The sequence below is a fragment of the Halichoeres trimaculatus genome, unplaced genomic scaffold (assembly GCF_033239565.1).
Source record: "Halichoeres trimaculatus isolate MK-OKI-2021-1 unplaced genomic scaffold, fHalTri1.1 fHalTri1_scaffold_16, whole genome shotgun sequence".
In the NCBI taxonomy this organism is placed as follows: Eukaryota; Metazoa; Chordata; class Actinopteri; order Labriformes; family Labridae; genus Halichoeres; species Halichoeres trimaculatus.
In genome coordinates, this window is record NW_027437194.1 from 9,249,934 (window position 1) to 9,272,606 (window position 22,673).

Genomic DNA, 22,673 nt, shown 5'->3' on the forward strand with positions numbered 1-22,673 from the left:
ACTTTCCTGCCAAAAAAAGTGCTGAGAGCTGTGTGAGTCTGCTTGGAAAAATAAAGATGAAATCAAGGATTTTTTTTCAATGTTTTTGAAATATGTCAGAATAGGTTTTCTGCTTTTTAAAAATGTGTTTTTCAGTCAGCAAAAACACTCAAAACAATAAGAGCCAGGCTTCACCCCAAGGACGGATAATCATCCCATCTATGCCTGAGAACACAAGGAGCTGTATCTTAATTCATTTCCGACAAAACCAGGAAAAGAAAAAGACTCTGGACCTTCAGGAGCTAGAAATGAAAAACTGAATAAACGGGAAAAAATAAGAGAATAATAACCTGTACTTTGTGCAGTGAATATCTGGATTAATTGCAGGTTGTTTTTACAGAAAGCTTTGATCAATCTTTCTCAGACTGGGCTCCATAAGTACCTGTCAGCTTTTATTTGAAGAGGGGGTATTGCGCTTTCTTAGTCTGTATTCCATCTCCTGGGTGCCCCTGTGGTATCTTCACATGATTTACAGCTCAAATCACTCTCTATTCTTCTCTCATCGTTGATTTAGAAAACCCCTTTATCAGCCCCTTTAATAATCTGTTTTAGCTGCTGTGTCTTTAAGGCTCCCTGCTCCACAAACCCTCTTCATTCTGATTGGCTAGACCTCTGGAGGCTCTGGAGGGTGGGGCTATGGACTGTTGGAGTATTGTTACTTTGACTTCATGTTTACAATTTGAAAAAACAGAAAAGCCAAGAATAATCTTGAGGATATTTGTCTATATTTGGTTATATACATCCTAGTCATGAAGTTGTGGTCAAATGTGTGTCAAGAAGTAGATCTTTAAGTTCCTGACTGCTGTCTCCTTTTGTCCTTAATCCCAAAAACTGGAGGGCCTTACAGACAAACAATGTTTGGTGGATTTCCAAGGCTCTTAATGGTGAAAGTAGACAGAGGATTGAGTATAGAGGAGAAAAACTGGGGGGGATCAGCCTTTGTGGAATGCACTTGCAATATAACATTAGCTCAAATCAGTTTACTCTTAAAGCCAACACACCTAATCTTTGTACTGATTCTGATAAATATAATTCAGGTTTGTTAGATTTGTGCACCAAACAAAACATTTGGTTGGGATCTTCTACTTTTTTATGTCCAGAGAAGACTCTTATGAATAAAAGTGAATGTTAAGCTTTGAATTAAAACACAAGTTTATTTGGATCACATTAAAAGGACCAAAGCTTGACCATTTGATCGTTACCACTTCAAGATTTGTGTTGCTGATTTCAGGCTATGTTCACATATAGCCGGATATTTTCAAAAACCTCGTTTTTTAAAAAAATATTTCATTCACATGCACCAGGAAAATCCAGCGACAAGTGTGGCTTGAGGGATGCCAAACCCATATTTGGCAGTGTTTACCAGCGGTATAACATATGCCAGCCAATCAGAATGCACCCTGTCATTCGGCTGTGATGTTTGAGAACCAAAAACACAGTTTCCTGGCGTCAACACGAAACCACAAAACCGGAGTTTTCCAAAATTTTCACTTTGGCCAGAGTTTTCAGAAAACATCATTTTTAGTAACGTAAAGCTGCGGTTTTGTGTGTAAGACTGGTGTAAACGTATATAAGTGTATGCAGTTTCCCAAATAGTCGGGCATGGCCTCAGTCTCTTTTCTGCTGTTTTAAATAACCCCTGACTTAAAGTGTAATGCTTGTTGCCTGCTCGGTTTCAAAAATAAAACTTAAGAATCTGCATGTAAGGAGACTTTACGTAACTTTGAAATAAGAAAACTAAGCATTTATATCCCAGAGTTGCATCAGCAGCACTTCTGGACAGTATCTCCTCACCGGACAGCGTGGCTCCGCTGTGGGTGCTGCCTGGAGTCGTGGCGTCGGGCTCGTCCTGCGGGAGCTCGGCCATGCTGAAGGAGGTCTTACTGGGGTCGCCGAGGCCGTAGGTCTCGTCTCCCTCGCTCTCTGCTGAGATGGCAAACTTTGGTAACAAGTTTGGGCGAGGGCCCTGGTTCACACTGTCTGTGTCTGTGGAGTGGGACAGAGAGGGCCTGGAAGACAGAGAGGACGAGGGAGGAGGAAGAGGAGGAGGAGTCTCATGAGAAAAGGGGAAAGTCTGTGACAGCAGAATGTGGTTTGAATGACTTATAGGCTTATTTCGAGGATGTAGGCGAGCTTACAGTTCAGCAAAGTCCGGCGTCCAGCTGAGAGAGTCGACAGTTAGCGGGCTCTCACTCTTCTTCACCTCTGTCTCTCCTTTCTCCTCAAGGTGCCCACGGGACAGATCCAGACTGCTGTACACCTGAGGACAGAGAGAGATTCATCAGTGCATGTAGGAAACAAACCGTCTCAGACCTTATCATGTCAACACTTCCTCTGAGATGCTGTAAAGCTCCTTGTTGATGCTCTGAGTTGATGTGAGAGAAGATCACACTGCAATGCAGCACAACAGTGACTCCCAGCTTGTGTGTCTGTATTGTTTAACATGCCCTACATTGCACAGAAACAAAAATACAGATCTGATTTGAAAGCGGAAAATATATGCAAAGCTGAAATTTGCGTCTGATACTGTCGCGTTAAATGAAGAGCATGGGGGGGCGGCGTAGATTTCCATATGAAACGCGGATCGCTCACGCTTCGGTTCCCATGAGAAAAGCAGCAGGACAGATGAGGGCATCATCTCATTTACATCCCTGATGACGCTGAGTTTGTGTGTGTGTGTGTGTGTGTGTGTGTGTGTGTAGAAATGTGAGGATGTGTGATTACAGACCAACCTTAGAGAATCTGTGAGAACATGAGGAGAACTGCCGAAGCTCCACGTTGAAGTCCTCATCATTTGTGTCATCTTCCTCTGTCTCCAGGTGAGGGTACCTGTCAGAGCGAGCTGCGAATGAAAGAGCGTGACGTTTTTAATCACAGCTCCACGCCACAGTCAACTGGTCATCGTGTCTAATTTTTTTCTCAAAAGAATTTGTAATTAGTCCGTTATTTTGGCGTTGTGTGCAGGTATACTGTGGCAAAGTGCATGAGAATTATGACTCTTAATTTCCACAGGAAGTGAATGTTCTGTGAGTGCCCTGCTAGACAGGAAGTGAGTCTGAAGTGTAGCAAGAAGCAGCTGAGCTCAATACAGAGAGGTTTCGTTGTCTTTCTGTGGTTAAATCACTCCTCATTTGGGTATTATTCTGTGACTTTTGTTATTCTAACATCACTGAGTATGCTAAGCTAAATTAAGCATAAAGTTTAGTTTTGCAGGGTTTTGTATATCAAATATTTATAAAACTGTTTTATTTTCTTGCTTTTAATGGTTATGTTCATAATGCATGTGATTTCTTCTCTTTAAATCTGAAAATCAGAATTTGGTGTTTTATTTTAACATGCACTTGATTGGAAAGTCATTATTTCACAATCTTTTAGCAGACTTAAAGGATGTTTCTAAGCTTGATTTTGTTGAAGAGGGGGTGTTCTGCTTTTCTACATCGCTAACATAGATATTGAGTATTATTATTAATCCTAGATTTTCAGGCAGAGCCTGGGCTGGCCAACCAGAGTGAAGGGGGTTTGTGGAGTGGGGAGCTTTAAAGAGACAGCAGCTAAAACAGAGGCTAAAATAAGTGTTTTTTTAAAACACCAGGTAGAGAAAAACAGATTATTCTTTTACTGTAAATCATGTAAAGATATTATGGGGGCACCAGAGGGACAGAATAAATACTATAAAGAGCAAGTTACCCCTTCATTGAAGCTGTTTCTAGATAAATTAGAGGTAAAGTTGTGATTCTAAAGCTGAAAAGGCCAAGTTAAATGGAGCTGATTGTCCCATAATTTATGTAACTGATTTAATACGGCTTAAACAGAGGGCTGGCCAATCAGAGAGAAGGGGGTTTAAGGAGCAAAGGGGCCTTAAAGGGACAGCAGCTGAAACAAAGTGTTTCAGACAGAAGCTGAAATAAGAGGCATTATTCCTGTTTTTTTCATATCTCAAAGTAAGACTTTTCAGGATTTGTTGGATAAATGTGGCTCATATGAAGGCTAATGACACAACTTTTACTAAAATTAATACACTAAGACTTGATTAGGTTTGCAGTGTTTACACTGTTTCATGTCTGGGGCGATCTATGTTCAGCATGACGCATGTGTGGCAAAGGCTCTGTTAAAATACAGAAAGAGAGGATTTAATTTGTCAGATTTGTCAATTCTAAATATTGAGGGCGGATTTGATGATTCAGACTTGATTTCAGTTTTTCAGTGTTTGAAAGGCGCCTTTAATCCTTAAAATGTAGTTTAACAGCGCTAAGAGCTGGTTGTGACTCACTGTCGAAGTAGCTGGTGTCATCTTCAGACTCCAGCTGAGGGATGAACTCGGCCTTCTGCCTCAGCAGGCTGTTCCAGTCCAGGTTGTGGAAGAACTGATGCTGTTTGACTTCAGCTGCTCCGCCTGCAGACGGAGTGAAGACAAATAAAACACAGAGTTTGCTCAGCTTCTCTCAGGACGGATGTGAAAAATCATCATCCTGTGACGATGAGCGTCTCAGTTACACACAGAGATGTAAAACTCTCACTCTAAGCATTTCCTCTTCCCTCCTGACTGACTGAGCTGATATCATGACCATAAATTATGCAGAACTATTTCCTGCCCGTGACCTTTAGCAGAGAAGCGGGAGCCGGCATGGAGCTAGGCTGTCCCCTCGCTGACCTGGCTTCATGTGTCTCTCTGATTAAAAGCCTTTGTCCCAGGTCACGGCCACCTCTACGGCCTCACACTCTCACTGCCTGATCATGCATGGGACCAGATTCATGCACTGCTGAGGAAATAATTACAATTGATCAAAGGGAAAGGTGAGGAGGTCAAAGGATAAACTGCTCTGCTGCGAGATGACCTCAATTTCTCCCCTCGGTGACTTGGAATAATGAGCGCTGCTGAGGTGGCTCACATGAGGATTAATGGAGGCGGGTCTCCTTAGAAAAGAGTCACCGACTAAGCCAGAGTCTGTCCTCTGAGTATTCATACCTGTGCCCATCCTCTCCAGAGGGTTCTGTCTCAGCAGCAGAGTGATGAGCTCCTGAGCGTCAGGAGGAGGAGCATCCTCTCCCTCCGGCCAGTTGATCTCATCTAGAAAAATGCAAAACATGAGATCAGTATGTATCAGAAAAACATCTAAAACAGCCAAAGTGGTATAAGAAGTGTAGTTCAGGAGTGTGGAAAGGGTGAACTTTGCTAGAAAGACGTGTGTCAGGTGACAACATGGGAACAAAGATAGCTTTAGTTAGTTTGCAACTCAACTTGTGTAATCATTTGAGAAGACTTAGAGGTCATCTTTACTCATACGGCCTAACATCCTAATTTGCTAAAGTGTTGTTGAAATGGCGTTTAGTGTGTCCAGTCCATAGCAGAGTGGACTCTTTGGTTGTGTAAAAGTAAGAGTCCAGTTGTTGTTAAACTACTGCAGTACTAAATAGTGCCAGAGGTGGCACAATCCCCCTTCTGAAGTTCATGATAACGAAAAGTTCTCACGCTTAGAGACTTCAGGTTTTTTCAATCCCAAATGAATTAAAGTATCCTGCTGTGTGAAAAATCCCCACCCTGTCGTATTTATACTTTTAAGTGCTAATTGCTAAGTTAGCACTCAAACCAGGATGCTAGCTCTCTACACCTACCATGTTGTAAATTAAGTTAATTCAAAGCAGACACTTATGGCTCCAAAAAGTTCATGGACTTTTGGTTTTGGTGTTTATAATGTTTTTTTCCCACCATTCTTCCTCCACACTGATAATTTGTTGATCCTGTCGAGGCCTCTGGAGCCTCATTGGTTGACACAGCTGTCAATCAATCATGTTTAAAATCAAACAACTTAATTAACTTCAACCAAAATCATGAGAAAAAATACACATTTGGACATCAATCCCTACAGTAAGAACAAGTTTAATCCTGGCTCCATCTGTTAACATGGGCTGACCTGTACCACAGACAACCAGCAGAGGGAGCTCCAACTTGTTTGTTTTCAGTCTATAAACATCAATATAAAATCAAGGGTGAAGTTGGATGGAGTAAACAATGAAATGCTTTCTCTCATGTTTGTGTGCATTGTATAAAAGAAAAAAATAACACCTATCCTACATTTTAGAGCTCCCCCTGGTGGCAGGCTGCAGTATAGGTCTTTATGTTCTCATGATGGAGGAACAAACTAGAAATCAAAATAAGTTTAGAAAATGCTCTTTGAAGTTTAATTAGTCCTCATCATGCTAAGTTTTAATCAAAATAAGTTATTTCTTTTTAATTATTTATTTGATGTGATTAATATGACTGAGTGACAGCTCTGTTGACAATGCGGCACAGTAAAGAAGACACAAAATTGCTTCAAATTAACACATATCCAGCAACAGGAGCGCCTCTTGCTGTCTAATGACCACATAGTTCAACATTTTTTTTACATTTAGCTCTTGAATGAAACACTTTTGTTTTCTGGGTTGTTTTCACCCCACTGTGACCCACAGAAGCTCCTTTTCCAAACACCTTTATTAACAGAAGTTAGACAAACAGAGTTTGTATAGAGGTGTCTGTATTGTACTCAGTGAGACAGTCTCCATGTGCTCTCCCCCCCTGGCTGAGCAGTGAATAAGGGCACAGCCTGTCTGTAACATGCTGATTGTCTGCTCTGTGCACACTTTGTCCCCCATTTTAATCAAATTTGGGCGGGGAGCTATGAATATGTATGTGCGGCCTGAGGCCACGGTGGCATGCATTCAGCGTGTTCAGGCCCTTTAATTAACTGAGGATCTCCGAGGCTGGGTACAGTATGATTGAGAGCATACCAAATCAGTCATGGCATGCCATTCGTTTCCAGGCCGCAGATAAAGGCTTTTATCCACCGACTGCAAATAACACAATTCATCAGAGCCGCAACACTGACAAGATAAAAGCTCCTGTTTTTCAAAGATTGAGACTTTCTCAGTGCCGCTGTCACCCCGAGACTCAAAGACAACAAACTAACATCATCATCCTATTAAAACTTCATCCTGGTCGAAAGTCAAACACAATCCACTTACTGCCATCTGCTTCTCTAAGGGCCTTCAGGGAAATCTCAGCCCCCAACAAACACAGAAACACTCACAGCAGATAATTCCATGTGGTCACTATTTAAATATTTAATCCAAACCTGAATGAGCTTTGGGAATTTATTCAGAACCTGCTCAGAAGACCCCCAGAGTCTACGCTTCAATCAACTCTAACGGGAGAAAATGCACTGAGTCAAATTTAACAATAATTAACAGATAGAGGTAGGAAACAGACTTTTATTTTGAAATAGTATATTTATCTATTTATGTACCTATTTATGTTTGTAGTAACAAACACATAAGACTACAAATTATGCCTTTCTGATTTTTGAAAACTGCATTTGTGAAAATAAGTTATCTTTTAAATTAATAGTTAGTTAACACGCAAAAAATCAGAAATGTTACATATTGTGTTAACTTTTAAGTGCTGCATTTACTCAAAAAGGGATCTTTTAAGCACCCAAGGCTACTTGCTAGCATTTAAAAGAAAATGATCTAAAATTTACTTATATGTGTGTAATAAGCAAAAAGGCTTTTAGGCAAAAGGGAAAATAAAGAAATGACAAAAATATGTATGTCAAAACTTTGTTTTGGAGTAGCATTTAGCAAGGCTAGCTGTTAGCATTTGACTTGGAATCATGCTTCAAAATCAGTAAGTTTGAGAATTTATTTGGCGTGGCAATAATTCAAAATCACCTGTTATAAAAGACCAAAAGATGAATTAATCTCAGGTAAAATAAACACAGGGTGTTATATTTTAATCCCTAAATTCACTATGTTAAATTACAAAGGAAATCTGTTATTATCACAATCTGGCTGCAAACAAAAGTCTTATTTTTCCAAGGTTTGTAAAGCAGTTATGAATCAGACAGAACGGACAAAAGACTAGAAAATAAGGGAAGAAATGTATCTTATATGCTAAAGGAAAAAAAAAGGTTCCTCCAATTATTTAATGCTGTGAATTGCTAGTATATAGCACTAATTAGCAGAAAAAGCTAGATCAGCTGTTAAACAAGGATTCTGTGTGCATTAATAGTGTTTGAAAAGCAGACGATTATACATTATATTATCAATTAAAAACATAGATTGGTTTGGTTCCCATGTCAAATTGGCAATTTAGTCTGTTAGCATCAAAGGCTAGCTGTAAGAGGTCACACATCTTTCACTGAGGTTTGAATCACTTATATTCAGAAATTGTTAGACGATTTAAAGAGAAAACTCTCAGTTTTTAGTGATAATGTGTGAGGAAACGTACCGCTGATGACCTGTCCAAACAGCTCCTCAGGTGTGTCCCCAAAGAAAGGCACACAGCCCACCAGGAACTCGTACAGGATGATCCCCATCGCCCACCAGTCTACCGGCTTCCCGTAGCCCTGTCTCAGGATGACCTCTGGGGCGATGTACTCAGGAGTTCCACACACCTGTTCAGACGTAAATCTACAGTGAACACTCTGAAAATATCACCGTAAAAGAAGAGTGAACCAGAGTTGAAGGTACCTGCTTATCAGAGAACTCTCTGGCGTCTTTCTCGATGTGACCCTCGTAAAGGTTGGTGGTCATGTTCATGAGGCCGACTTTGGACAAACCGAAGTCTGTCAGCTTTATGTGACCCATTGAAGTCACCAGCAGACTGTGAAGAAGAGATTTATCAATACAAACATCTAATCCAGCTGGTTGATATCTTATTTGGGGATCTTTAGAGATACACCAGGCTCTTACTTGTCTGGTTTGAGGTCTCTGTGCACGATGCCGTAGTTGTGCAGATATTCCAGAGCTAAAACCGTCTCTGCAAAGTACATCCGGGCCATATCCACGGGCAGAGGCCCCATGTTCTTTAAAAGAGTAGCACAGTCTCCTCCTGTAAACGGCGATGGAGTGATGTTACTCAGCACACAGGAGACTTTGTTTACAGGAAACAGCTCTTTGCACTAAAAACAAACCATCTGCTGACCTTCAACATACTCCATGACCATGCACAGGTGCCGGCGGGTCTCAAAGGAGCAGTACATGGAGACCACAAAGGGGTTCTCAGCGAAGGTGAGGATGTCTCTCTCCACAAAGGCCTGTTGTATCTGATTCCTCAGGATCAGGTTCTGCTTATTGATCTTCTTCATGGCAAAGCGCTGCTTCGTCTCCTTGTGACGCACCAGATACACGGCTCTGTGGACGAAAATGTTCACCAGTTCACTCAGGGAAGAACTGAACACCCTTTTGTTTGGTGCACGAATCATCAGAGATAATCAAACTCTGCAGGGATCAACACATCCTCACCCATAGGCTCCGTTGCTGATCAGTTTGGTCATCTCGAAGTCCAGCTCACAGGGTTTACGTCTGCATCGCAGCGCCGTGCTGAGGCTGTGAGACTGAGGAGGAAAGAAGTCAAATTAAAATTTAAAGAAGAAGATAAAATCTATACTCTGCTCAGTAAAGATGGAGTAAGTCAATAAAGTCTGTGAGTGCTTACTGAGTCATCGGTTTCTGGGGTCTCTGCGATGCCGCTGTCACAGCTGGTCAGCTGGGCAATTTCTGCAGAGAGAAGAGAGGATGTGAAGAAACAAAGGCAGAAATACTGCTGAGTGAATACAAAGTTTAAGTGTTTAGAGACATAGAATGTGGAGAGAGAAAGCTACATTATCTTAATTTTGTTCGTCATTTGATGTTGTTTTCTCTGTCAGCTTATCTCAGAAGTTAACTGATATTGTGTAGCTAGAATGAAGGAGAAAAGGGAAATCTGAATGTAAAACTTGTGGTTTTTTTTCAGGCTTCTATGCATTTAATTATTTAGTTATCTATGCTAGGACATGACAGCGGTTAGAGCAGGAAACAGGGTGGGACTGGGGAGTGACATGTAGGAAAGAGGTCACACTCAAGGGCAAATGTCATGGGGCACAAGACACAAACTGAGCCAAACCAAAGCCTCTAAATTTTGACTTCAAAGTCAGAGAAAATGTGAATTCTTACGAATATTTCTCAGAATGCTGATCTTTTTCCAGCCTCAAAGAAACTTCCAGGATTAATGCCAGGATGCAACACCTGAAGTCAAAATTTTGACTCTAAAGTCTGAAAGAAAAGGTCAGATTTTTTTTTTCTCTACACTGGCCTAACCCTTAAAAATAGATATTAATGATAAGAAACAATATTTTAAGCAGAAAATTCTTATGAAAAAAGTTCCTTTAAAAGACGAGTCTGATGAAGCCATGTTTTAACCTACATCTGTGCAAAATTGATGTAAAACTACAAAGCAAAGACTGATACAAACACAAGCCCAAAATGTGTGCTCTACCAGCCACCATACTTGAGATAAGAGCGTCAGAGTGTGTGCACATACATTGTAATATCTTATCAAACCTCTGAATACTTTCCTGTTCATACAAAACCTGTTGTTCTTGATTTAAATGCACAGTGCGCAGTTTTAGCTGTATTAGAAAGAACATGCCTGGTTGAGACAGAAAATAAAATTCAAAAGGACGTTTAAATTAGTGTGTAACAACCTAAATGATAAGTGTGGTTTTGTCAATTTTAGATTAGACTTTTATGTCTTCATGAGCTGAGGCTGCCATGCATGTTGTACAGTGGACAGTAAAAATGAGGATTGTACTTTTAATGCAACCTCTAGACAGGAGCAGTGAGCAATAATGCTAAATTTTCCTATCTCTACGTAATGTGCCTTTAAGATGCATGTCAGATTCTGTTAACATACAAAAGCTGTTAAACTGCTGTCACATGATATGATCTATTCTCAAAGTTAAACCCATAGAGGCGCTCTACGCTGCATTTTCAGAAACAAAGCTCAGATAAACGCTGAGGAATCAGGACCTTTAAAGAAAGGACGAAGCTGCACTTTCAGCTTTTCTTCACCTCGCCTTTCTTCACCTTATGTTGCAGCTGCTGACTCTGAGATAATGTGTACTGAAAATAAATGAGCTGGAAATCAGATGTGGCGACACAAACATGTCTGACACCCGGTCTGAAAATCACCACTCCAGAACAAGAGCTCATTACAAAACCAGCTCGTTCCTCGTCTGTGACTCTCCATGCTGAAACCACACCACGGTCCATGTGTGGGATTTCACAGGGGGGCATTTGTGTCGTCTCCAGGGACCCTGGAAACACATCTCCTCTGCTATTTAACATCTGTCCTTTCTTGTAGGCTTTGCTTCAGGCGAAGGAGGCGCAGGGCAGGAGACACTCAAGGGAAATGAGAGGAGAGATGAGCTGATGGACCGGCCGGTGAGGATCTGTGGACGGTCTGCGGGGAGGCCGTTCTTTTCTAATTAGCCATAATGAATGTTGTTTGTTAGGGAATCTACAGAGACCGAGGTCATTAGGAAGACAGTCTGTTCAGGACATTAGTCAGGAGTATCTTTGTCTCAAAGTGCCCCACAGCTTCTTTCACCACATTCACCATCTGACGCCATTTTTCTTCTGAGTTACGCTCAGGAAGAGTTAAAATGTAAGAAAATCAGACTTTTTCAGTTCTTTTCAACCCTTCACATGAATCAGAAACAGAAAAATGAAGGAGAAAAACAGTTTTTGGGCACTGTTTGACCCTAGAGGTTGCTTCATTGTATGCATATGTTAAATTAAAATCCTTCATTATAAACAACACAATGGCTTCATAATTATCATTACCCAATGCACTGCCAGCATATAATGAAGGAGGAAGGCTGCCATGAATGTAAACACTCTGCTCATGATAAACTGTAAAGAAAAGGTCCCAGCCAACCCTTCTCTGCCAAGAAGTCCCCCGTCTGAGCTAACGGTGGATTTCTTCACTTTTCTGTTGTTGGAGAGTTAAAGTTTAACGTTTTTACTTCCTGTACCTTCCAGAGGATCTCTGGTGAGTCCCAGCTGGCTGATGATGTAACGAGGGATATCCGTTTTGATGCCCTGACCCTCTTTAGCGTGTCCCTCAGCGGCCTCCAGGAGGTGGTAAAACTCTTCCGGGTCAAACTCCTGCAGACGGAGGAGATCACTTCAGTACTCATTAAACTAGACAGATATGCACAGTTTAACAACTATGTACTAGAGGTTTAAACACCAGGATGTGAGGCTTATAAAACCTACCCACAGACCCTGGATCATATCCAGAGAGATACAGAGAAATAATTCATACACTGTAGTTCAATGAGTTGGAAAATAAACATTATTGATTATTTATTTCTATCTCCACCAAGGAGGTTATGTTTTTGGTAGAGTTTGTTTGTCTGTGACCAATATAACTCAAAAAGTAACAAACAGATCTTGACAAAAATTTCAAGAAATGTTCAAAATGGAATAAGGAAAAAGTGATTTAATTTTGGAGGTGATCCAGATCACCGTCTGGATCCAGGATTTTTTTAAAGGATTCTTTCTCATTGTTAGATTTGGCCGTTTTCACCATATGTGTATATAACTCCACGATAAATGGTCGGATTGCTTTGCTAAACAATACAAGACATAATTTCTGACAGGTGTAAAAGTATGATCCAGATCCTGCCAATATTCTGGATACTGAGATCCAGAATATGAAATATGTACTGGGTCATCATAATTTTCAACACTGTCAGGTAACAAACTATCGTACAAACTTAAACTTAAACTTCCACTTTTTAAAGTTTGACAGATGAAACTGCTGTATACCGTCTTCTCTCTCTGAGATTTCAACTCCTGTGTTCCTTGTTTTTGCACAAAAACCAGACAAAATCTGTGTATGCATAAAAAGTGAAGTTTCTTAAAGATGCATGCATGTTTGTGCTCCCTGTATAGGGAAGTTTCTGATGGAGCACCTTTGAGGATTTAAGGAAACATTCACAACTTGGATGACTTTGCTGCTGAAACATACCAAACACTCCAGCAGCCGAGCAGGTCGAGCAATCACGATGAGGATCTTCTTCACCAGCTCTCTGATGAAGTTCACTTCCTCACTCTCTGATCTCTCTGTGGACTGCACAGGAAAGAGAAAAGTTCAAAGGTTTATACACTCAGTAGCAAACTTACAGCATGCCATGATAATCAACATTTAATCCTGGGTTTTGTTATGCAAGCGTCGGTAAAGACTCTGAATTCTGCAAATATCTTCAAAGTGCATCAACAGTTTTAGTTTATTCTCTGGATTCTCCAAGGAACATGGTGCTTTTTCTTTCTTTTTACAACACCGAGGTTTTTCTGCAGCTGTGCACTAAAAAACTTCAATCTAACCCCAGATCAAAATATCTCCTCACACTTCCCATATTCCAAACCCCCCTGATGAGGAAAGATATGTCTTTCTCTTTGAAGATGAGTTTAAATATCTGCCCGTGCAGCAGTGATTAGTTATTTCACGAGTTTCTTGAAATAAAACATTTCTTCTTGATCAGAAGATTTGACTTTTTTCAGCATCCACAGACTGAAACTATGCAAAAACTGCCGCTGGGCGGATCTTTTTTCACAACCAATGCATCCTATTTACTGATCTGTTGATAGAAAATGAGATTTCATTGTCTTCAAGAACAATGCATCACTTCCTGAAGACTTCATTCACCTCCAGAACGAGTCGCTCCAGCTTATCAGTGAGCTCGCAGAAGTAGCTGGAGGTGATGAGCCCGAGTCGGCTCTTTTCCAGACAGTCACGGGCCAGCTCAATTATCTGGTGGTGGGCAAAGCCGAGCACGCCATCTGCCAGAGGGAGGACGCTCTCCGGAGAGCTGCTGCGGATGATGTCCTGAATCCTGTCCTCCATCTGAGCCGTGGCCTGCAGAGAGACAATGAAGAAGAGGAAGAAGAGGTGTTGGTTTGGAGGTAATTAATGAGCAGACACTAACACAGCAGGCCTTCTCAGAGTTGTTACCTTAGGAAAGCGCTCCTTGTACACGTGATTCATCATGATAATCTCATGGTCGTAACACGATGGAGATCTTCCAGGGCTGAAAGACAATCAGAGTCCATCAGCTTTAACCTGTGTTTTAATGAACCAGGTGAGGAGGATGTTTAATTGTGCAGGTGAGGGCCGTACCTGAGACTGCGTGAACGGGGTCGCATGGCCGTGGCTCTGCGGCATTCGTCCCCGGAGATGCTCTCGGTGCAGAAGTGCTTGGAGAGGAAGTGCAGTTCGTCGGCCGTGGGCTGGAAGGGCAGCTGGTGCAGCTTCTCCTGTGATGAACAGGATGACTGGAAATGAAACACATATATATTCACCATGAAAAGAAAAAAAAGAGACCATAGAGCTTTCATGGATGAAGGATCAGCATGCTAACAGTTTGTTTATGGCCACAGCTTCCTCACTGTGCTGTGATTGGATGAGAGACTGCTAAAGGCTGGTGGTCTGTGACTCACTGAACGACTCTCTGAACAAGAAATAAAATCTAAAACAATAAAACACTAAAATCCTGATCAGACGCTCTCAGTGTTTCTTTTGTTGTTGGAGTGAAACAGGGGAAACAGGAAATTAGGCGACCAACAAAACGTCAAATAAAACCCCACCTGAATGAGTCACTGCTGTGCAAAAAAGTGTTCACAGGGTCTGATAGATTGATAGATCAATAGATAGAAGAGGAAGCACAAATAAAGGTAGAAAGAGAATTTTCCCTAAGAGTACAACAAGAAAAGTTTCATAAAATGTGGTCTAAATGGACTGAGTATGTAAAACATGCAAGATCAGACTTTAATTGAATTTAGTTATGAATTGTTAAGATAAACCCCCTACACATTTTTTTTTCTAAATCTACAAGTGGTGAGCTCCCCAGATCTGCGGTTCGTGTTATAGTGTATACTGAAACGAGTAATAAGGAGAAGAAAAAATAATAATAATCTGGAAAAGCATGACGGAAAAAAAGTTAAAGACTTTAAAAGCTAGTCTGATGGATACTGAAAGCTATTTGTAATGGAAAATAAACTGTGTTCTTAATAAAAAGACAGTTTCCAAAAAAAGGTAAGAAAGAGAGAATCTGTGTATGTGGGGAAGAGAAGATATAAAAAAAGATCAATGAAAATTAAATAAAGGGTAAAAGATATATGAGAGAGGGAGGAAACAGAAAGAGAAATAAGAAAGATGGAGTGAGGACAGAGTGAGGAAAAGAAAAATAAAACAGAAAAAAGAGAAACAGAAAAAAGAAAAGAAAATGGAAGAGGTAGCAAGGAATAAAGAGGAAAAAGAGAAAGAGGAAGGCGAGTAGAGTAAAGAAAGAAAGAAAGAAAGAAAGAAAGAAAGAAAGAAAGAAAGAAAGATCAAAGACAAAAAGAAAGAAAAAGTTTGGGAAGGACAAGAGAAAAAGCAAGAAGAAAAATCCAAATCACACTAACTCTTCTAGTATGGAAGCCCAAAGAGGACATACCTCCAGATATTTCATTCCCTACATTTTACCTTAAAAAAAAAAAACAAAAAAAACAAAAAAACAAAACACTGTTTTCCTCCAGACCTGATCTTACTCAGTACATTACATTTTTTTGACAATTGCATGATGCTGCTGTTGTAATGGTAAATGTTAATAAAATGTATCATTGCGTATCCTCTTGAGGCTTCCGTACATTTTAATAACGTTCTGCCTCATTCAATCCTCATTAACATGGTTTTAATTAAGTTTGAGTAATTTATTTATAAATTGTAAAGCTTGCACTTTTTTTATTATCTTTTACATTATTAACCTCATTCCCACAGCCTGCAGAGAATTATGGGTAAAGAGTGCACTCATCGATTTTACAGTTAAAGTGTCAGCTGTGAATTTACTCGACTCGGTCTTATTAGCATGCTCGCTCTCAGCGCGTAACCATCCACACACTCTGGTTTGAACAAGAAGAATTCAGCGAGCTGTTTTACTGTTATAAAAACACACAGAACGAGCTGCTCCTTCTCGTTTCTCTGAGAAATGTGAGCGAGCGGCTCGTCTGTTTCAGCATTAAGTGATCACCTCGTGTCAGTTTCAGACAGATCGCTGCGAGGCAGCTCAGAGGCAATCAGCTGATGAACAGAGCTGTCAGAATATTTTAACGTCTGAGGAGACTCGGGCTGTGAGAGCGTCTCTGCTGTCAGCTCCTGAACACTGAGACTACATCTGAACATGACTGAGAGGTACGGAGAATAAATCTTGTTCTTATCCAAAGTACTTTAAAAAAATTGAAATTAAAAGGATCACAGCTTTACCGACATGATGCAATATCTCTGACCAGTGAGCAGGTTGATAAAGCAGATTAGAGCTTCTTCAGGGTTAGATTGGACACAGCCGGAGTTAAAACCTCTATAACAACCTGTTCACTATACATGATCCATTAATTCATTATAAAATTACCAGTTTGTGAATTGTATGATCTATGTCTATACATTTTATGTATCCAAAGACAGCAGAGATGGAGTATCAGTGTATCATTTTTTCATTCCATATACGTTTTAGAATCCAAAATCGAAAAACTGATAACCACTTGTTATTTCATTTCTCGTTTTTCAAATAAAAAATCGGAAAACAGATAACGGCCTATTTTTCGCTGTTTTGATTTTGTTTTGAAATTGAAAATTAAGTATGAGAGAATGGAATTATCATGGGATTTTTGTTCTATTGGTTTTGGTTTGTATCATTTCCGATGTGTTGTGACCCGGGAGTTGTTGACTTTTTTTTTCTCAGGAAGGTCAGTCAGTCTCTACCTGGTGATTCCATTGATGGGTGAATCGAGCAGCACTATAACTAACGTTTTACAGTTATTATTAGTTAAAGTTTTTGTCAAGGATAGCGGATGTGTACGTGCTTTTTATAGAGGGAAAGCGTGTCACACTTAGGAGGCATTGGTTTCCACCTGATGTTGTGTTGGATGCAGAAACATCTGACACTCATTGCAGAGCATCTCCGGACGCCCATGTCCTGCAACGTCTCCGAAATGTTTGTGTGGGTCTTACCAGCATCGGCCTTTTGTTCTAGTGCAGCCATATTGGTCTATTTATATGTCACTCACTGTATATCGCCTTCTGTATCTCTGTAAACAGGTTTCAAGATCCCCGCAGTTAAAGACTCACCTCCCTGAGAAAAAGTCAACAACTTTCGAGCCACAACACATCGAAAATGATACAAACCAAAAACTAATAGAACAAAAATCCCATGATAATTCCATTCTTTCATATTCCAGTTTTAATGTCAAAACAAAATCAAAACAGCGAAAAATAGGCCGTTATTTGTTTTCTGATTTTTTTATTTGAAAACAAGAAATGAAACAAGTCGTTATCCGTTTTCCGATCTTGGATTCTAAAACAGAAATGGAATAAATGAATGAAACAATGATAATAGAGCCTTGTTTGAGCTTTAAAAAGAGCCCTTTGATTGAGGACTTTGAGCAGGATGCATCCTTCTCAAACAGCTTTAGATCCTCATTAAAATAATATATATATCAAACTAAACCCGGATGCATTCCTGAGGACTTCTGTTTTTGAACAGCTGTAAACTGGATATCCACTGACACGTTCAGCTGAAGGTCTCCAGTTTATAGGGTCACTCTTTCAACTGGAACATCTGGAGCTAACAGAAACACATTCATACTACCAGGCTAAAAGGAGACCATTGTTTTGGAGGTAAACAATGGAGGTCATCTTATTGAGAATAAAAAATAAAAACACTTTGGCTGCCCCACCGATCAGAAACGACCCCTGGAAAGTACTACTCTTAAGGTAGGGGCGTTTTCAGGGGTAAATTCATCCCCAGAACTACTCTTCCTGGACATAAATAGTATCGTTGTGTGGTGTCAGACAGTATCAGGGTGTTCGATGCTTACAGAGACGGTGGAGCTCGGCGTGTTGGTTCCATATCCAGAGGAGGGAAGAGAGGCCAACGACCAGCGACGACCATCAGTCCTGTCACATCACCACAAACACACAGAGACAACCGTTCACCACAGAGCTCCAGAAACAGTCTGCTAACTAAGGATGTAGTGAGGACTAACATGTTGGATGTGAATAACAGCCTCCAGAAACAGGAGGAAACTGCTGTGTTTCCATGTTTGTCTTCAAAACATGTAAATAAACTCCTAAAAACCTCATGATCTTACATTAGGGATGGATTTTAAATGATCTTATTAGTTTTTTTCCACACAGGGGAGAGATGAGACTATAAAACAACTGGGATTAGATGCAAAATGAAACTTCATGTTAAAATGAGACAAACTAACAAAGAGGGTCGTGAACTATAAAGTGCAAACGGGGAGTTTATGAGAATCAGGCCAAATGGAAACCTGAAATGAAATTACCTGTCTGCTCTGTGGCAATGACTGTGGATTATAATAAAAATACAGAATTACATGATGTGGCATGAAATAAAAAAGTCACTGAAGGCATAAATCGAGCCAGGATAAGACGAAAATGTAATGCTAAAATTAAATAATCTGTGTCCAATAAATCTGCCTCTGCTCCGTGCCGGCGGATTCACTCCGCTTCAGATCGAGTAAATACCCATGATTATTCGTACCTTCGTGCAAAGGAGAAATGAGCAGAGGCACTGGGAGAGAAATTTCTCGGGCTGTCTTGGGGGCTTGTTCCTGCAGAAAAAACACAAAGAGAGACAGGAAAGGAGATTTAAAAAACAGAAAGGAAAACAAAACCTGGAAAAATTACAGAGTGACAGGGAGGAAGTCACTTTTCAATCTGCAAACAAGGCCTGAAAATCAGCTCTGATGGCCGAAGGGGGAGACGTTTGTCAGAGCTGCAACTGAACTGTCCCTGCAGGAAATCAGACGTTCAATATGTCATTGGATGATTCTACACAGATATTCCCTCAAAATAAGGAACACACATTGAAATGTTTTACAGAAAATAACCACATAAAGGAGGTATTGTGCTTTTTTGCTTTTATTCTGTCCCTCTGGTGCCCTGGAGCAGCTTAACAGCTCAAAATCCCATCTCCTCCAGCAGGATTTCACTTTAAGTAGAGCCACTGAGTGTTATCAGTATCTGAAGTTCCTCAAGTGTCCACTTGGGGCTGTCTCTAAAAGCCAAGAAACCATATTAGAGGGTGAAACAAAGTGACCATTTAACAGCAGATTTAAACATGTTTACATCCTGGTTTAGACATCCACGTGCATTTTTTTTAACAGCACTGGTAGTGATTTTTTTTTACAACTCATCCATTTGAATTACCTTAAAGAGGGGGTATAGTTCTACTTTTTGGCTTTCTACACACTGGAAAATTCCTCAAGACAGGACAGCCTTCTCTACTTTGCATACATGCTTATCACAGCCTTAGAATCACAATTATACTTCTAACTTATCTGGGAACCAGCTTAAAGAGGGGGTACTGTACTTTTTTTTAAGTCTTAATATTGTCTCTTTGGTGCCTCCGCAGGATCTTTAAATGATTTACAGCTCCAAAAAATAAAAATCTATTTTTTTTTCTCACTGGTGTTTTAGAAAATCATTATTTAATCATCTGTTTGAAATGTTTTGTTTTAGCTTCCCTCTGATTTGTGGGGCTGTGAGCAGACCTTTGTGGGTTGCATGGATGGAAAGGCAGAATACCCCCTCTTTAAATGCATCCCTAACATAACCTCACTTCCTCTAAATAAATACTCCAGGGACTGTTTTTATGGCACCAGTTAGCTTCTGTTTTCCTCCACCATAATGCTAAAAGAAAGCCAAGGTCCAGCATTAATCAGACGTAATTACAGCCTCACTAAGGAGGGGAACAAACAGTTAATTAACCACCTCTTGTGATGATACAGTCGAGCTCTCTTTCCATACAGGGAACAATGAAGGAGCCAGTGACTCCTGTTAGTGATGGATGTCACCTGTGTAATTACACTCTAATCTGAATCACAGCCAATTAAAGATGATAACCTCGTCCTTTGGGAGTTCGGCTGCACATGATGAGATGGATTATCCTGTAAATATGGTGCAAGGTGGCGTCGTTTATGAATTATTTATGATCATGAGTGAGTGTTTGATTTTTTTAACACGCCTAATGAGCAGCATCTATCAGGAAAACACACATCTTTAAAGAACACGCCGTGTTTCTCTGCATGAGGCGGAGGAATGATGCAAATTAGAGTAAAAGGATGTTTTCTTACCTTTAGTGCCCATGTTACGGCTCAGCCACAGGATTAAGTAATCTGACATTGGAACATTTTGACCTTCTGAGTCCATCTTAAAGATTTCTTTCTGGGTCGAAACTCAGTCCAGACCCTGAGAGTCTGCAGCTCTGCTTTCCTCTGACCAATAGCAGGAAATAAAACGCCCTGTGGTAAATGAGGCCTGCCCTCCCTCTGCTCCTGTGCATTTCCTCTCTGCGGGCCAACACTTCCTCACACAGCACAATCACTGCACTTCAGCTCACAACTGTTCGCTGAGATTATCACCCAAACACAGCAGAGCTGACCTGACAGACACGATTACCTGAAGGAGGATGACTGGGGATGGTTTTTTGGCACTGTGCTTTCTGTTTGCAGAGAAAATTCTGCATCCATCAGGTCGGAAAACGAGATTCAAAGTGTACATCTTACTGCAGCTCTTTTCATACACAAAGGTGCCAGAGAAGATGGTTTTACAGATCAAAGTTTCACATCATTTTACAGTCTAAATACTGCTCCACTTTGCACAAAAAAAGGTCTGCATTCCTGCTCCAATGCTCCCCCTCTGAGCACATTTCAAACACAGGAGCTGAAGCATCTGAAGACATCATAAAACTCATAGGTTTGGAGTCTTACCTGTGAGAGATGAGAGCGGAGAGTGAGGTCGTGGTAACCCTGAAGACTGACCGCTTCCTATCAGGCTCTTTCTGTTGCTCGTTCTGCAGCTGTGAAACAAAAGAGCCGAATGTGAGACGGGAAACGGGACAAAGACGTGATTTAGCATGTTTTTTTGAGGTGATTCAGATCTTTTCACATCCAAATAAAAACACGACACCAAGTGCTAAAGCTAACTCTATAAAACAAGGCCTTTTTGCAGGAAGCTGCAGGAAAGAATTACTGACTAATCGTGGTTTAGTTGAGTGAAAAATAAAGGCTCCAGTCGTGAGAGTTTCCTTTCTTTTTGAAGGGGGGAATCAAGGCTTCAGTCTCTTACATTAACACTTCAGATGATGAATGCTACATCTTATTTGACTCCATCATAACAACAAACTCTTCAAGCCTCAATCTGGGTTTTTATCGTAGATCAACCCTTTAGGACACCTCTCCTCTTGGCCCATAAAACTGTGACCAGAAAATACGTGTTTGGTCGATGGTTTCTTTGTTGTAACCGTCTGTCTTGGCAATGAATCACACACTATTACGAAGTCTGTTTATTTCCTTTTTAAATGGAGCCACATATGTAAGAAACAGCAGAGCGGGGTGTGAAAAATTTGCCAAAGCGTCTCCACCAAGGCCAAACAGCTAACTCTGCTCTTGCTGTATAACTTTTTCAGAAAAGAATTGTGTTAAATCATTATGAAGTTAAGTGTGTGCAAAAGCTGTTTATTTCCTCCCAAAGGTGGACATAACATCTGTATCTTTTCAAAATAAAAGCACATTTCTGTATCAGAACAGGATTTGCAGTAACTAAAGCTAAGGTAATAAAACCAGTACAATAAAAGAATTATAAAAACAGTTTTATGTAATAATTCCCTCTTCAGAGCTTAAGTTGCAAAAATAATTGAAAAAATGTCACATTCTCTGTCGCAGTGTAACTTTTCATGTCATTTTCTGAATACTCACTAACATGTATTTCCGATAGAATAATGCAAACAGAAAACACCAAACAGTCTCTAAAGATAGGAACTTAAAGCTCCTGTGAGAAACCTTCCTTTCGCATGAATTTTGGCGCCCCCTGTAGACAAAGAAGTTCCTCTCATCTCTCTGTTTTCTTGTCTTACACTTGTGTAAGGTGTTTTCTCCTCTTGCTGTTTTTCCAGCCATTTCAACAATTCAATTGAATCTTTAAAAACGTTAACAAGGACATCCAGAAGAGCACTGTACTACAGATCTAATAGCACCTCCTTAGCCTTTGTTACAGCCATTAAAATACGTCAAAAGAGGAGAAAAACTTTTCTCTGATGGTCTTGTTTGCTTTTACGGTCATATAACAGCATCATCAATAATGTTAGCCCGTCTCGTAACTGGCTAAAGACTCCTGTGATGAGCTTTTAAGGATAATCAATAACTCTGTGGGCAAACAGAAATGAAAACAAGAAACAACATCTTGGATGAGTCACCTCACAAACAGCATTTGTTCACAAAATCCAAAAGCTTTGTAGTCGTGTTAATACAAGACTGTGACAAACACTGTGATGGAAAACACTGACTCATACATGTGGCCCAGATTTTTCACCATCAAAGAAAAATGAAGCACAGCTTCTGTGTTCAACGTTTCTATCAGTCCTGGGTTTTCACTTTCAAATGAGAGTCGGTCAGTGAAGACACATAATACCCAGAGAGCGTGAACACACTTCAAGGTCAGACACTCAATGACGTACTGTTACATAAGCTCCTCTGAGAACTGAAGTGTTTCCACTCAGTTTTTAAAACAGAGATGAAGAAAATGTAAAGAACGCCTCGAAAACTGTGTTTCTTTTGGCTAGAACAAGCTATGCTTAAAGAAGTACTATCAGGTTTGATTCAAACACATGGAGAAACTTTTACTGTCAGGCAGTGAGGAAACAATACAGTATGACACAATACAAAACTCCTTCTGATACGATACATATCTATAATATAAAGATTCAATC

General features: G+C 40.4%; 1 protein-coding gene across 10 annotated transcripts in view; it reads right to left on the reverse strand.

Moving 5' to 3' along the window:
• Window positions 1-22,673, reverse strand: part of mast4 (microtubule associated serine/threonine kinase family member 4) — a 132,946-nt gene that overhangs the window by 8,280 nt on the left and 101,993 nt on the right. For 5 of the 10 annotated variants that reach the window (XM_074690828.1, XM_074690822.1, XM_074690833.1 and 2 more), the window contains 20 exons: window positions 20,677-20,765; window positions 18,447-18,516; window positions 18,229-18,249; window positions 17,758-17,836; window positions 14,024-14,178; window positions 13,859-13,934; window positions 13,553-13,762; window positions 12,875-12,976; window positions 11,874-12,006; window positions 9,515-9,576; window positions 9,322-9,413; window positions 9,002-9,210; window positions 8,770-8,908; window positions 8,548-8,680; window positions 8,306-8,471; window positions 5,006-5,107; window positions 4,310-4,432; window positions 2,772-2,881; window positions 2,178-2,299; window positions 1,834-2,048 (listed from right to left, as the gene is read on the reverse strand). In XM_074690828.1, coding sequence (XP_074546929.1) covers window positions 1,834-2,048; window positions 2,178-2,299; window positions 2,772-2,881; window positions 4,310-4,432; window positions 5,006-5,107; window positions 8,306-8,471; window positions 8,548-8,680; window positions 8,770-8,908; window positions 9,002-9,210; window positions 9,322-9,413; window positions 9,515-9,576; window positions 11,874-12,006; window positions 12,875-12,976; window positions 13,553-13,762; window positions 13,859-13,934; window positions 14,024-14,178; window positions 17,758-17,836; window positions 18,229-18,249; window positions 18,447-18,516; window positions 20,677-20,765 — 2,408 coding nt within the window. The remainder of the gene's footprint in view (window positions 1-1,833; window positions 2,049-2,177; window positions 2,300-2,771; window positions 2,882-4,309; window positions 4,433-5,005; window positions 5,108-8,305; window positions 8,472-8,547; window positions 8,681-8,769; window positions 8,909-9,001; window positions 9,211-9,321; window positions 9,414-9,514; window positions 9,577-11,873; window positions 12,007-12,874; window positions 12,977-13,552; window positions 13,763-13,858; window positions 13,935-14,023; window positions 14,179-17,757; window positions 17,837-18,228; window positions 18,250-18,446; window positions 18,517-20,676; window positions 20,766-22,673) is intronic. The other 5 variants (XM_074690826.1, XM_074690832.1, XM_074690830.1 and 2 more) reach the window with 3 other exon arrangements.